This window comes from Euprymna scolopes, chromosome 36 (genome assembly GCF_053919585.1).
Source record: "Euprymna scolopes isolate OS-2025 chromosome 36, ASM5391958v1, whole genome shotgun sequence".
Classification (NCBI taxonomy): Eukaryota; Metazoa; Mollusca; class Cephalopoda; order Sepiida; family Sepiolidae; genus Euprymna; species Euprymna scolopes.
In genome coordinates, this window is record NC_136517.1 from 5,307,444 (window position 1) to 5,320,868 (window position 13,425).

The 13,425-nt window shown below is 32.7% G+C and overlaps 1 protein-coding gene across 1 annotated transcript in view; it reads right to left on the reverse strand.

Annotated features, from left to right (window-relative positions):
• Positions 1-13,425, reverse strand: part of LOC145260305 (endoplasmic reticulum lectin 1-like) — a 70,240-nt gene that overhangs the window by 7,445 nt on the left and 49,370 nt on the right. Inside the window, exons 9-11 of the mRNA XM_080118193.1 lie at positions 11,903-12,088; positions 6,720-6,779; positions 3,790-3,899 (exon numbers count right to left, since the gene is read on the reverse strand). Of these exons, the coding sequence (XP_079974319.1) occupies positions 3,790-3,899; positions 6,720-6,779; positions 11,903-12,088 (356 nt within the window). The remainder of the gene's footprint in view (positions 1-3,789; positions 3,900-6,719; positions 6,780-11,902; positions 12,089-13,425) is intronic.

The window sequence follows — 13,425 nt, forward strand, 5'->3', positions numbered from 1 at the left end:
AGAAATTTTTTAATTTACTATTAACTGAATACTTATTGAACTGAAAACTAAAACAAGACCATAATGCATTAGTCAAGACCATAATGCATTAGTCAGAAAGTAAACAAGAAACAAGGCACAGCCATTTTAAAAATGGCTTCCATTATATGTGACAAGCATTTTTTAATCTATATAATAATTGTTCCTGCTTTAGTCAGTATGCTATGCTTTGAAAAAGGCCAACTACAATTTTTGAAGGCCAAACTGCTTAAAAAAAAAGGTCAAATTCGCAAAATTTAATTTAAAAAATGCTAATCTGACAACCCTGAACAAGAAAATGAGAGTGATCTCCCCTTGAGGTAGCCTTGTTTTTGAATATCGTTATAATAATTATATGATTATTGTTGTATTTGTGTATGAAAAGAACTTGTAGTAATTTCGATGTGTAGTGATTTGTCACTGAAGAAAATCGGCAAAACATTACATAAAAAGGGAACATTTGAAAGAAACAGGGCAAAAAAGAACATTGTCTGCCAAGAGGTGCTCGACTGAAAGAATAAATTAAAGATTATCTCTTACAATGTGATTTTATTATTTGTTATTGAACTATGTAGCACAATATTACTTTCTGAATATTTGGTCAGGGTTTACTTGTAGGGAAAACTATCCTCATGTCAGGTTGTCCAGACAAACTCCTGTACAGAGAGACTTTAGACACTCAAGGATAATGTCTAGTAGGCATTCAAGTTTTTTTTTGTTTTGTTTTTTTGTATGTAGGCAGATGGTGTGATATTAAAATATATGTAAGCAACCATATTTTTAAAACTTACTATAATGACTGTATTTTTATAAATACTTATTGATACAGACAATGAAGTTGATAAACAAAGCTGAAATCAGGTCATGCCGATTATGTTCAGTAAAACATTAAATAAACTATAAAAATGTAACTGACGAGAATATAAAGCTAAATTTCTTATTGTGTAGAAACTGCATTCTTTGTAACGAGATCTGATATATATATTGGCAGGAAGAAGCTCCTGCTATGGGATCACGACTATCCCTAGTACTGTTGATGCAGCCCAAATATGATAATACTCCATACATGAGCGAATGGTGGCCTTATAGAGATACAGTATGCTTTCGGAATTTAGTAGCTTTCTAGCACGGTAGAGAGAGCCTACCTTCCTCGCAGCGGTCCTGGCAATGTAATTGTTCCAACTCATGTTTCCTGTGAACATTAGGCTGAGGAGTTTAAAAGATGTACTTTCAGATAATGAATCCTTGGCCATTGCTATTGGTGGTAGACAAGGTTTCTTGTAATTATTGAAGGTAACAAGTTTAGTCTTGGCAGCATTGAATGTGACCATCCATTTTTGTTCCCATTCCACTACAGATTGAAGGTCATCATCTAGTGTTTCTGCCATTTCCCTAGATAGTATTCATTTGTTTTCCTGTCGTGCCTGTTATAGAGCGTGGTGTCATCAGCATATATACCCATCTCAGAGGCAATTTTGTCAGGGAGGTCATTTATGAATATTAGGAATAACAGAGGTCCAAGGATAGACCCCTGAGGCACTCCCACATTTATATCATATTGTTTAGATGTACGACCGCCAAGGACAACCTGAATTTTCCTCTTATCTAAGAAGGATTTAATTATGTTATGTATTCGTCTAGTGATAACCGTATGATCTGATTTTCTTGAGAAGACCTTCATGCCATATTCTGTCAAAAGCCTTAGATATATCTAGAGCTACCGCTCTATCCTCTCCTGCTTTGTCCAGTGAATGGTATATACGTTCAGAGATTACAGTTAGGATATCTGCTGTGGAACAGGCTTGCCTAAATCCATATTGTTGGTCGGTCAGAAATTTAGCATCTGTAAGGTGATGGACTAGAGCTTGATTAATTATGGATTAAAATATTTTGGCAAAAAGTGTGAGGAGGCTAATGGGGCGATAATTTAATGGGGCCGTTCTTTCGACAGAATTCTTAAAAACTGGTATCATAGAAGCAGTTTTCCAGCAGTTTGGAAAGCAAGATTCATTAAGGCATTTGTTGTAAAGTTTAGAGAGAACTGGAGCTACTTTGGCGGAGCATTTTTTTTAATAGCACAGCTGGGATGAGATCAGGTTCTTATTGAAATACAATAACACCCATCAAAAAAAGAAAGAAAAATAACGCTATCTAAAGGGTGGAACAGTAAAAATGTTGTCTTAGAAAAAAAAAATGACACGATTCCATTTCCATTTGATAAAAACCGGTTTTCTTTTTTTTGTTGCAAACCATCTACTAGTTGACCAGTTGTGTACAAATTCCAAAAGTGATAGGAGCCTCGTATCATGTCTGAAAGTGACACAATGTTCAACAAGTGAAATGAGAGATCTGCCGGTGTACAATTCATGCTTTGTACTGATCCAAGTTATGACAACAGGACCATTGCCAGCACCCTCAAAATGCATCGCTGGATTGCCACGAATAACAGGGACATGCCCAGGGTGATGATAACAAAGTTTCCGGTCACAGTTATGGTCTTTGGTGTGGTTTCAAGTGAGGGCCACATCATGCCACCTCACATCTTTAATTTTTTTTGATAATTTTAAATTTTACTTGTTACATAAGATTATGCGTGTCACTACGTTGTTAAAACTATGGTAGCACAAAAAGCTCACTATTTTAATATTTAGGGTGTTTCATGAATCTTATTTTCTATACTCCATGCAGTTATCATGTGACTGTTTGAGAACACTATGTATGTGCTCTCTGCTTATCTCGGCATCATTTCCAGTTCTCATAAACTTCTCCTTGCACTGGAATCAAGCCGTGTCGATTCAGAAAGGTGTGGTTGGAAATTGGGCAACTCTTGCTTCACAATCACATGTGCAGACAATCTTACAGGAGTTATCCATTGTCTTTCAAGACAATGGAAGCTATGAGATGTCTGCAGTTAAACATTACACATAGAGAGTATTTTGTGTTGACATAGTTTTCGTTTAACTTTTGTTTTACATGCTGACATGTGTTGAACGGTTTGTATGAATTGATTTCTAAACGAACCTATCTCTGGCCAGGTATTTATCTCGCTTTCAAATCCATCCTTATCACTTCTTCCCATGATTCTCTTGGCCTTTCCCTCCCAACTAGTCTCTCATATGCAAATTAATGTCATTACGTTAAAAAGATGTAGGTTAAATATATAAATATTTAACCTACATCTTTTTAATGTAATGCCACAAGATTATAAAAGGGCATGATTATTATTGGAGTATCCAACCCAAAAATCGGACGAGATAGAGAATAAGATAATAACATCCAAGATTATTGTAAAACAAAAAATTAAAAATTTTTATTTTCGTATTGTTTTTAAAATGTCTTAAAAACTTAATGGTTGTTATTCTAAGTTTTTGTGTTCAAATGATTAAATGTTTCGATTACATTGATTTTTTTTAAAGCAACATATTTAATTTTAAATATCAATTGTTTTAGATTTCTAATGAGAGATGATCAATTTTGAAATCCATGTTCCGTTTATGTTTAACAAGGTGTGATCTTCAAGAGATGTCATATATTGTCACATATGAAAAGAATATGTTAAACTTTTCAACTTGCATATTTGGATTAAAAACACAAAAACTGAAGGAAGCAAAACACAAAGTCAACAGAACTTGACCGACACAAAAAACTTGAAAAGACAAAAATCAAAGTGATGATGATGATGAAAATGACAAAAATCAAAGTGATGATGATGATGAAAATGACAAAAAGAAATAAGAAAAATCATAGAATGCCCTCATAAAATTAGCTCACCTTCTTTTTCCAACTGGTTTTGGTTTTTTCATTGGATTAGCTTCAAGCCATTCCAAATGTTTGTCCAATCTCCAATAACCAAGAATAACAACTGTGCGACCATCACTGTCCTGAGAATTAAAAGATAATTTTGCATGAGATTTTATTTTGGACAACAATTAATTATAAAAATGATCTATTAACAAAATTATAGTTACTATATGACAAATTAAAAAAAATTATGTATATTGTAGGCAACATTAAATATTCATTTATTTCTGTAACTGAAAAGTTGCTATATTAGAACACTCTTCAGATTCACACTATAAACAAAAGCATGTTTCTGATATATATATATATATATATATATATATATATATATAGCATGTTTATTACACAAACATTATTGGTTACATATGTGCATACATGTTTCAGTGGAACCTCAATTCAGAGAAACATCCTCATCAAACCCAAAAAAGGAGCAATATTAAAGCCAAAGCCAAGATTCATTTTTTATATTGACCAAATAATTTTTCATTCTATATTAAAGACACTTTTCAATAATTTTTTGAGGAACATACATTTGTCTCTGAGGAGTTGTTTAGTGGTCTTACGCTATTCAACAACATACTTCATAAGAAAAAATTAAAATAAAAAACTTATAAATGTGAATTAAATACGTCCTCTGGTTTTAGAATAACTAATGATTATATGTATATATATATATATATATATATATATATATATATATATATATATATATATAACTACTTCATTTACTCACATAAAATTAATATACGAAAGTATAAATTTATGCGTAAACTTTAAGTATTTACTTCAAAAATGCTCAGTACATAGGTAGAGCTAGTTAGTAAGTTATAAAATATATATGGCGAGAAAGCTACACTGAATATTCTGCGTTTCATCCACTCTAGGACTCTTCAGGCTTATGCGACTAAGCCTGAAGAGTTGAAGAGTGGATGAAACGCGGAATATTCAGTGTAGCTTAATCGCCATATATATTTTATAACTTACTATATATATATATATATTTAAAAGAGTGTAGCCATCAACAATTGTGGGTTTTTTTTAAAGGTTTTCATCATATTTTTATTTTAAAATATTTTTATAACGCGTTTCGAGCTTAGGGTGTGCTCTCTTCAGATGTTTTTGTAAAAAGTTTTTCTTTAAAATCGGAGTTTGTAGAGTTACCTCCGCTGATATTAAATATGTTTTTCAGAGTGATGTGTGGCCTCAGACATTCTGACTTCAACTGTAAGTGTTCAAAGTGTCCGGTCAAAGTTATTTTCAAAGAGTGGCTTTTGGTCCATTTGGTGAAGGTTTTTATGGGTTTTTTAGGGCTCTTTTTAAAGACTTTCTTTCCCCATGTATAGCACACACTCACACACAATCACACACACATGCATATACATTCATGTACATGTACACATGCACATGCACGCACACATACACACACGCACATACATAGAAATATATGTAGGAGCATACATATATACATACCCACCTACACACTCACACACGTACTCGCACACATCCACCGCTAAAAATTATTTTTATTTTTTATATATATATATATATATATTTTTTTTCCCAACCAAAACACACATGTATATATGCACTTAATCATTCAGACATACGTACACGCACCCACACAAGTAAGACGGAGAATAGGTAGGAGAAGATATATACACATACACACATATATGAATATGTATGTGTGATTGTGAGTGCATGTGCCCATATATATATATATGGGTGGATGAATGTATACACATCCGTATGTATGTGTGTGTATATATGTATACATATGTATGCACATGTATGAGTGGGTAAATGTGTTCGTGTGGATATGGATATACGCGTATGTGTGAGCCCCTGAATATGTCTGTGTGTGTGCATGTGTGTGTGTGTATGTGTATGTGCCTACATAGTATGTCGATGTTTGTGAGTGTATATGCACATACATGTATGTGTGTATGTGCGTGTATATATATATCTTCTCCTACCTATTCTCCATCTTACTTGTGTGTGTGTGGGTGCGTGTACGTATGTCTGAATGATTAAGCGCATATATACATGCGTGTTTTGGTTGGAAAAAAAAAAAAAATATATATATATATAAAAAATAAGAAAATAAAAATAATTGTTAGCGAGTACGTGTGTGAGTGTGTAGGTGGGTATGTATATATGTATGCTCCTACATATATTTCTATGTATGTGTGTGTGTGTGTGTATGTGTGTGTGCCTATGTGCATGTGTACATGTACATGAATGTATATGTATGCGTGTGTGATTGTGTGTGAGTGTGTGCTATACATGGGGAAAGAAAGTCTTTAAAAAGAACCCTAAAAAAACAATAAAACCCTTCACCAAATGGACCAAAAGCCACTCTTTGAAAATAACTTTGACCGGACACTTTGAACACTTACAGTTGGAGTCAGAATGTCTGCGGCCACACATCACTCTGAAAAACATATTTAATATCAGCGGAGGTAACTCTACAAACTCCGATTTTAAAGAAAAACTTTTTACAAAAACATCTGAAGAGAGCACACCCTAAGCTCGAAACGCGTTATAAAAATATTTTAAAATAAAAATAAAAATATGATGAAAACCTTTAAAAAAAACCCACAATTGTTGATGGCTACACTCTTTTAAATATACATTTTTTCTCTCGTTGGAACTACACAACCATCACTTTAAATATATATATATATACATATATATATATATATATATATTTCCCTGAAAGATGATTATAGTACAGTTGTCAAAAATATCAATATTTTAATATTGATCAATATTGTGTCATTTCAAATGATATATCCTTTTTGACATTCAATATTGATATCATATCAAATTAGTTTTAATACAATGCTACATAGATATAAGCAACAAATTTAAAGGTAAAAAACCGAAATGATACTTACATCATGATATTGTCTTGCATATTTCCCATAACAAAATTCATGTTTCCACCAGCCAGCTCCCTGGAAGAAGGAAGAAAATGTTCCGTCACATGGAAATTAGATCAGTCATTCAAAACATTTTATTAAAATGTTTTTTTTTCCTAAAAAAAGTAAATTTACTTTAAGATTTTATATTCATTTTCTCACCACAATCAGGAGGTACAAACTAAAATGGTTCGGCCATGTAACAAGAGGAGAAAGGCTTGCCAAGATAGTGCTCCAGAGAATAGAGGAGAGAGAAAAGGAGGAAGACACCACAGAATGGACAGGATTGAAGCTGAGTAAGGTGGTCAAACATGCGGAGGACAGGGATGGATGGGGAGGACAGGTCATCTGTAGCGCCCCAACAGCAACCGCCACAGGGCAGATGAAGGATTCATTTTAATGAAACGCTCATAGATTTGGAATAATGCAGAAATGCACACAGCTATGCTTCTTACATCAAAGATGCATAAGAATTTAAAAGACACAGAAAAAAATCTTACTGAAGGATACAAGTCAATTGGTAAGGTGCACACAAAAAACATCAGAGATGAAGGCTCCTTTTTACCTCTTATTTTTTCTTTTTTTTTTTTTTATTCTCCTACCATTTAAAGCTGTCTATAAGAACAGTGACCTGCTCACCACTTTTTTGTAACTGGACAATTTAATTTTTAATTTCATCAGGGAAATACATACAGTTGGATGTGAACAAGAACTCTCAGCTCAAGAACCCTTTCTCACCAGAACAGGCTGGCAGAACATCAAGAGGAACATCTTAGGATAACCCGTTCTTTGAAATGTACACTTGAATTTGGGTGATGTGATCCCTTCCGTAGTTAGTTTAGATTTATTTAATGCATGTAGAGAAAACAAAGTATCTACCAAAAACACTCATCCATTCATTTAAGATGGCCATATCATCAAAGTCTCTTGTTCTGCATACATCTCTCTATACTGCCGCAGTTTAATCGTCCTTTGAGATCATCAGATTTAAGTTTGTCTTTAAGACTCACATTACACACCCATTGTATGATTCTTATACCATTTTTCTCCATGCAACGCATATCTTCAACCCTTACTGGCCAAAGTTGAGTAACAAAGTAACTGAACAGCAAATGAGATCAAAGATGGGAAATAACGTTAAGTCCTAGCAAGCACTCCTTTTGCTTATAGAGAGAAGGTTGGTATTTAATATCTCTAATAATAATGGCTTTTACACAGTCTGCATAGGTAACCACTGTCAATATATAGAGCTTCTCTCAAAAGTGCTAGAAATAAGAAATTATGCTTCGCCAGTCTTCGCATAAATATTCATATAAGATTATAGAATTACTTCTGTAATTTAATTTTTCATATATAAATTATCATTTCTGATGACCTAAAAAAACAAAAAAAAACTATAACAAAACACCTACTATTGATTTTTGTTAAGAGTGAATTATTTATTTCCAAATTCATTTGAGATGGCGGGGGTTGTAGAATTGCTATTTGTCTTTCAATGTAACTCGTTTGAATGCTTGTTAAAATTATATCAATAGGCTAATAAGTAACTGAAATATCGCAGGTTGAAAAAAAAAGAAAAAAAAGTCATTTATGATGATCTAAAGTAAATAAAAAAATTAAAAAAACGTCAACCATTGACTATGCTTTTTTTGTTTTTACACCCCTCTTTGACTTTTGGGAGTTAGGAGGGAAATATTAAAAAAACAAAAAAAAAAAAACAATGGCATCAATTTTTATAACATCAAAAGACATTGGAAGTGAAATGAGTTTTCAAAAAAAAAAAAAAAAAAAAAAAAGGTTTACAAAGATATTAAAAAGAAAGGTTTGAAAACGTGTAAAAAAAGGTTTTAAAATGTAAAAAAAAAGGTTTTTTAAATGTAAAAAAAAAGGTTTTTAAAATGCAAAAAAAAGGTTTTTAAAATGCAAAAAAAAAAGGTTTTAAAATGCAAAAAAAAAAGGTTTTAAAAATGTAAAAAAAAAGGTTTTAAAAATTAAAAAAAAAAAGGTTTTAAAAATGTAAAAAAAAAAAGGTTTTAAAAATGTAAAAAAAAAAGGTTTTAAAAATGTAAAAAAAAAAGGTTTTAAAAATGTAAAAAAAAAAGGTTTTAAAAATGTAAAAAAAAAAAAGGTTTTAAAAATGTAAAAAAAAAAGGTTTTAAAAATGTAAAAAAAAAAGGTTTTAAAAATGTAAAAAAAAAAGGTTTTAAAAATGTAAAAAAAAAAAAAAGGTTTTAAAAATGTAAAAAAAAAAAAGGTTTTAAAAATGTAAAAAAAAAAAAAAGGTTTTAAAAATGTAAAAAAAAAGGTTTTAAAAATGTAAAAAAAAAAGGTTTTAAAAATGTAAAAAAAAAAAAAGGTTTTAAAAATGTAAAAAAAAAAGGTTTTAAAAATGTAAAAAAAAGGTTTTAAAAATGTAAAAAAAATTTTTTAAAATATAAAAAGAAATGGTTTATGAAATGTAGAAAAGGGTTTTTAAAAATGTATAAAAATGATTTACAAACACTATACAAAAATGGTTTTAAAAAAATGTAAAACAAAAATGGTTTAAAACTGTAAAAAAGGTTTCGAAAATGTAAAAAAAAGAAAAAATGTATAAATCAGTAAAGAGAGCAAATAGGACATTTTTTTTTTTAACGGCATATCAACCCTTTGTGGATTATTTAATGTCAAATCCAGTTATTTTGGGAGTAGTATTCGATATTGTATCCAGTTATTTCATATGAGATTTTTATTCTTCAAGCTCCTTGTATTTTCAATCGTTAGTTCGTAGCTTTTGATTAAGTTGTTTTATAGTGGATTTTGCCATTTTTGTTCTCTGCTTTGCAGAATAAGATTAGGTTTTGCAATGGGAGGGGGAAAAGGGTTACAGTATTATTGTCCTGTATTATGAATGTAGTTATATTGTTGATAGTGTTTTATATTCAAATTGTCCTCATTCTTAAGGAAGGTTTCTTGGAGATAAATAACCAAAGGATTAAATTTGGTTTGCAACAATAAAATTTCATTGTAATTTGCCTTTAATCCATGGCAATTCTATTGGATTTTCTTGTAATTTATGAGGATTTTTTTTTGGTTTGAGGAGTAACTTCAGTTTCCATGTCTTCTAATTCCGTAAATCTATTTGTAGTAGTAGTAGTAGTGGCTTCTGTTTGTGGTAATTTCTTTATATTATTTTGTTTTTTGGTAGATGTATTTTTTGTTTGTTTTTCAAGTGTTTTTTCACCACGGGGAAGACGTATTGGTGACCTGTGTGGTCTTTAACTGATTTTGTTTTTCCTTAGTTTCGTCTTTTTCAGCATCTGCATGATGTACTGGTGATTTTTGTGGTCTTTCTTTTGATCGACTTTGTTTTCTTGGATGTTTTGATTTTGGTTGAGAATTTGTTTTATTGGTAATATTAGTTGATGATTTAATGGGATGAATAATTTTTGATGATATGTTTGGTTTGATTTCATTTATAAATTTGGGCCAGTCGTTTGGTCCCAATTATAACAATTTATTTATTAGTATTTCGTATATGGAGTCTTGGTTAGTGATGTTGGATGATATACAGCTTGAGGTGACTTGAGAGTACATCTTTTCCTTCATGTATCCATGTATTTTCCTGGCTTTGAGGAAAGAGATGTTTTTGGTATGTTTTATTGACACTACTTCTTTTTCTTTCTTCCAGATTCTGCATGCTCTAGCATAAGCAGGATGGTTTTCTCCACAATTTGCACATTTGCAATCAAGATTGCAGTCATTGACAGTGTGGTCTGGATCTCTCTGGCCACATCTGCCGCACACTGCTCATCCCTTACATGCATCCTCATGGTGTCCAAACTTCTGGCATTTAAAGCACTGAAATGGGTTTGGTATAAAGGGTTCAACTTTTTCAACGTTGAACCCAATTTTGATTTCTTTTGGGATAGTGGGTCTATCGAACTGCATAATGTAAGTGTTTGTATGTATAGTCTGATTCTCTTTCCACTTCCACCAGTAGGGTTTTATTTTTTAAAGTTTTTACATTTTTGGAGGTAATATATGCCGATATAATTTTATGTATAATAAACGGTGATAAGTCAGTTATTTTGTTTTTTTCGGTGGATTCCAATACAATAAATTTTGAGGATGTTTGATATAGTTCATTATCTGAACTATCTGAGTCGACGTGTTGGCGCTTGGAGTTTTTATTATTGGTCATATATATATATATATATATATATATATATATATATATATATATTTTAAATTCATTGTTTATGCTCCCCACCCACCTTGCAGTCCAATATATTGGGGCATGTTAAGGGGGAAACCCATTCGCCTTGTCATGCCAGGGCTACATAAACAGTATACATGTTCCAAATGGGAGCCACGAGCACCCATAATCCTTTAGTTACACAATCCAAGTCATTTGTGTTAACTTCCGGCACTATACAGCCATGTCATGACTTTAATCATTTGGTACATTTGACCCTAGCCACTGCCTTCTAACACATGGAAAAGAGGGGAAAATATGTATAAAGTTTATAGTGGTACAGGGTAGAACTGTATTTGTTACGGTTTAGAGGAAATTGATAGAAAAGTAGATGTGTTAGGGCTTGACGTAACTAGCTGATTGATCGGATCGGGCCTCTCCGATCGCCTGTCTAGCCTTGTACGAGGTCAAAGTGGAGTGTTGCAATTGATATCTTTAATTTCCCTAGATATCAGTTGCTCAGCGACAAGGATCCTTTTCTGAGTCATTACGGGTCGCCACCCACGGCCAACAGGTGGCCCCTTTGAGAGGCTTTTACTCTCTGCAGAAGGACAGTCGGTGTATTCTAATGCCCCACCAACAGGGTTGGGAAGTAGGGAAGGAAAAAAAAAAAGAAGGGAAAAGGGAAGGGTGCTGTTGTTTTTGTTTTTGTAGAACATAATTAAGTTTTACAAAAGAGAATAGAAAACAAAAACAGAAAATCGATGGAGGGGCATCTCGTCTCAGGAAGCCAATAGACAGCCTGATCTGGTAGCACCAGGCAGAAAAAAAACAAGAAATGATTGTGGAAATGGATTTGCATCCTCTCTTATCTTTTGTATGACAAGATTGATATATATTTACAAATAAATAAACATTGTTCTTTATTATAAAGTAAAGAATTAAAGAGAGAAAGAAAAATACAGAGAAACTGATCACTTACTCCTTTCAAGCAATCAATCCCGCTGAGAAAATCACGAATCGTTTGTTCATCAGTTACTTGACCCAATCCGCCTTTTTCAGGGACAACTATTTTCGCTTTATACTGATTACTGTACATTTCAGATTTTCTATGAATTCCTTGTTTATCCTGTAAATTAATCTTAAAGAGACTCGATTTCTCAAATACCTGCAAAATAAAAAATAAAAAAATGATTATAAGTACGTTCAAGGATGGAGTACTGCTGCCACATCTGGGCAGGAGCTGCCAAAAACAACCTATCCTGCCTTGACAGAGTACAAAATAGACTTTGTGGTTTAGTGGGGGATGCCCTTTCTCTTCTCTGTAACCTCTCTCCCACAGAAGAGACGTTGCGAGCCTGTCTTTGTTTTATCGTTATTTCCATGGCAGGTGCTCATCTGAGCTCCAATCTCTCGTCCCCCCTCGCCAATCTTTCATGAGAAACACCCATCTGGCTGAAACTACTGTCAATAATTTTCCCCACTCTTTATCTGTGCCTAAATCCAAACATAGATTCCATGAGCAAAGCTTCTTTTTTAGAAATGCACGCCAGTGGAACTCTCTGCCGCTTGCCTGTTTCCCACCTGACTACAACTTGGATGTCTTCAACATAAACAAACTCCTGACAAACGCCCCCCCCCCTTAAGTAAGACACTATCAAATCTCCCACACTAATGATTACTACAATACTATCTCATTGATTACTGTACACGCAATAACCCTTATCCCTGAGTGGCCTTCGGGCCTTGATAAGTGGTGACCCCCATGTAAAAAAAAAATCACAGCGATGTTCAATGTATCAATGGACAAGAATAGAAGCATGTGCACAAAACCTGTCCATCAGGAAAGCAAGTTGTACTGATAGTTATTGCATAGAGTTAATGTAGCCAACTCTGACCACAGACTTCCATGCCAAGATGAATTTTGATTGGTTAATAGCACAGCTATGCAGACCATATACTAGCACCAACTTTCTGAATCTTGTACTTGTTAAACATGTAATTATTCAAGGGAAGATAACTCAGTTAACTTAAAATCTGTGTCTGCAATGAACACTCTGTAGAGATTCTTTTAAAAAAGTCAACTAAAAGGTTTAATATTTGTGATAAAAGTGTTAAATCAGACTATAACTTTTTAATGCAGAATCATATATCATATCTCTACAGTTATATAAATGCAACTTTGTGTGTGTGAGTTCGTTCCTTATAGACTCTGAAACGGCTAAACAGATTTTCTTTAAAATTTACAGAACTTTAGTGTATAAGCCTAGGAGTGATCTTAGTTAAGTTTTTTCTCAGAATACCCCCAACATTTACAGATAATTGAAATCATTATTTTACTTTATCTATCATCAGTAAAGCCATTTTTTTTTCATGTCGTTGCTTAGCAACAATGATAGAACAACGGGCCTTGAAAATTCTACGGTGGGTAAGTTGATACCGTTTTTTTTGTTTTTTTTGGCATGACGTGGTCTGTAGGTTCAAACTCCACACGTAAATTTCTTA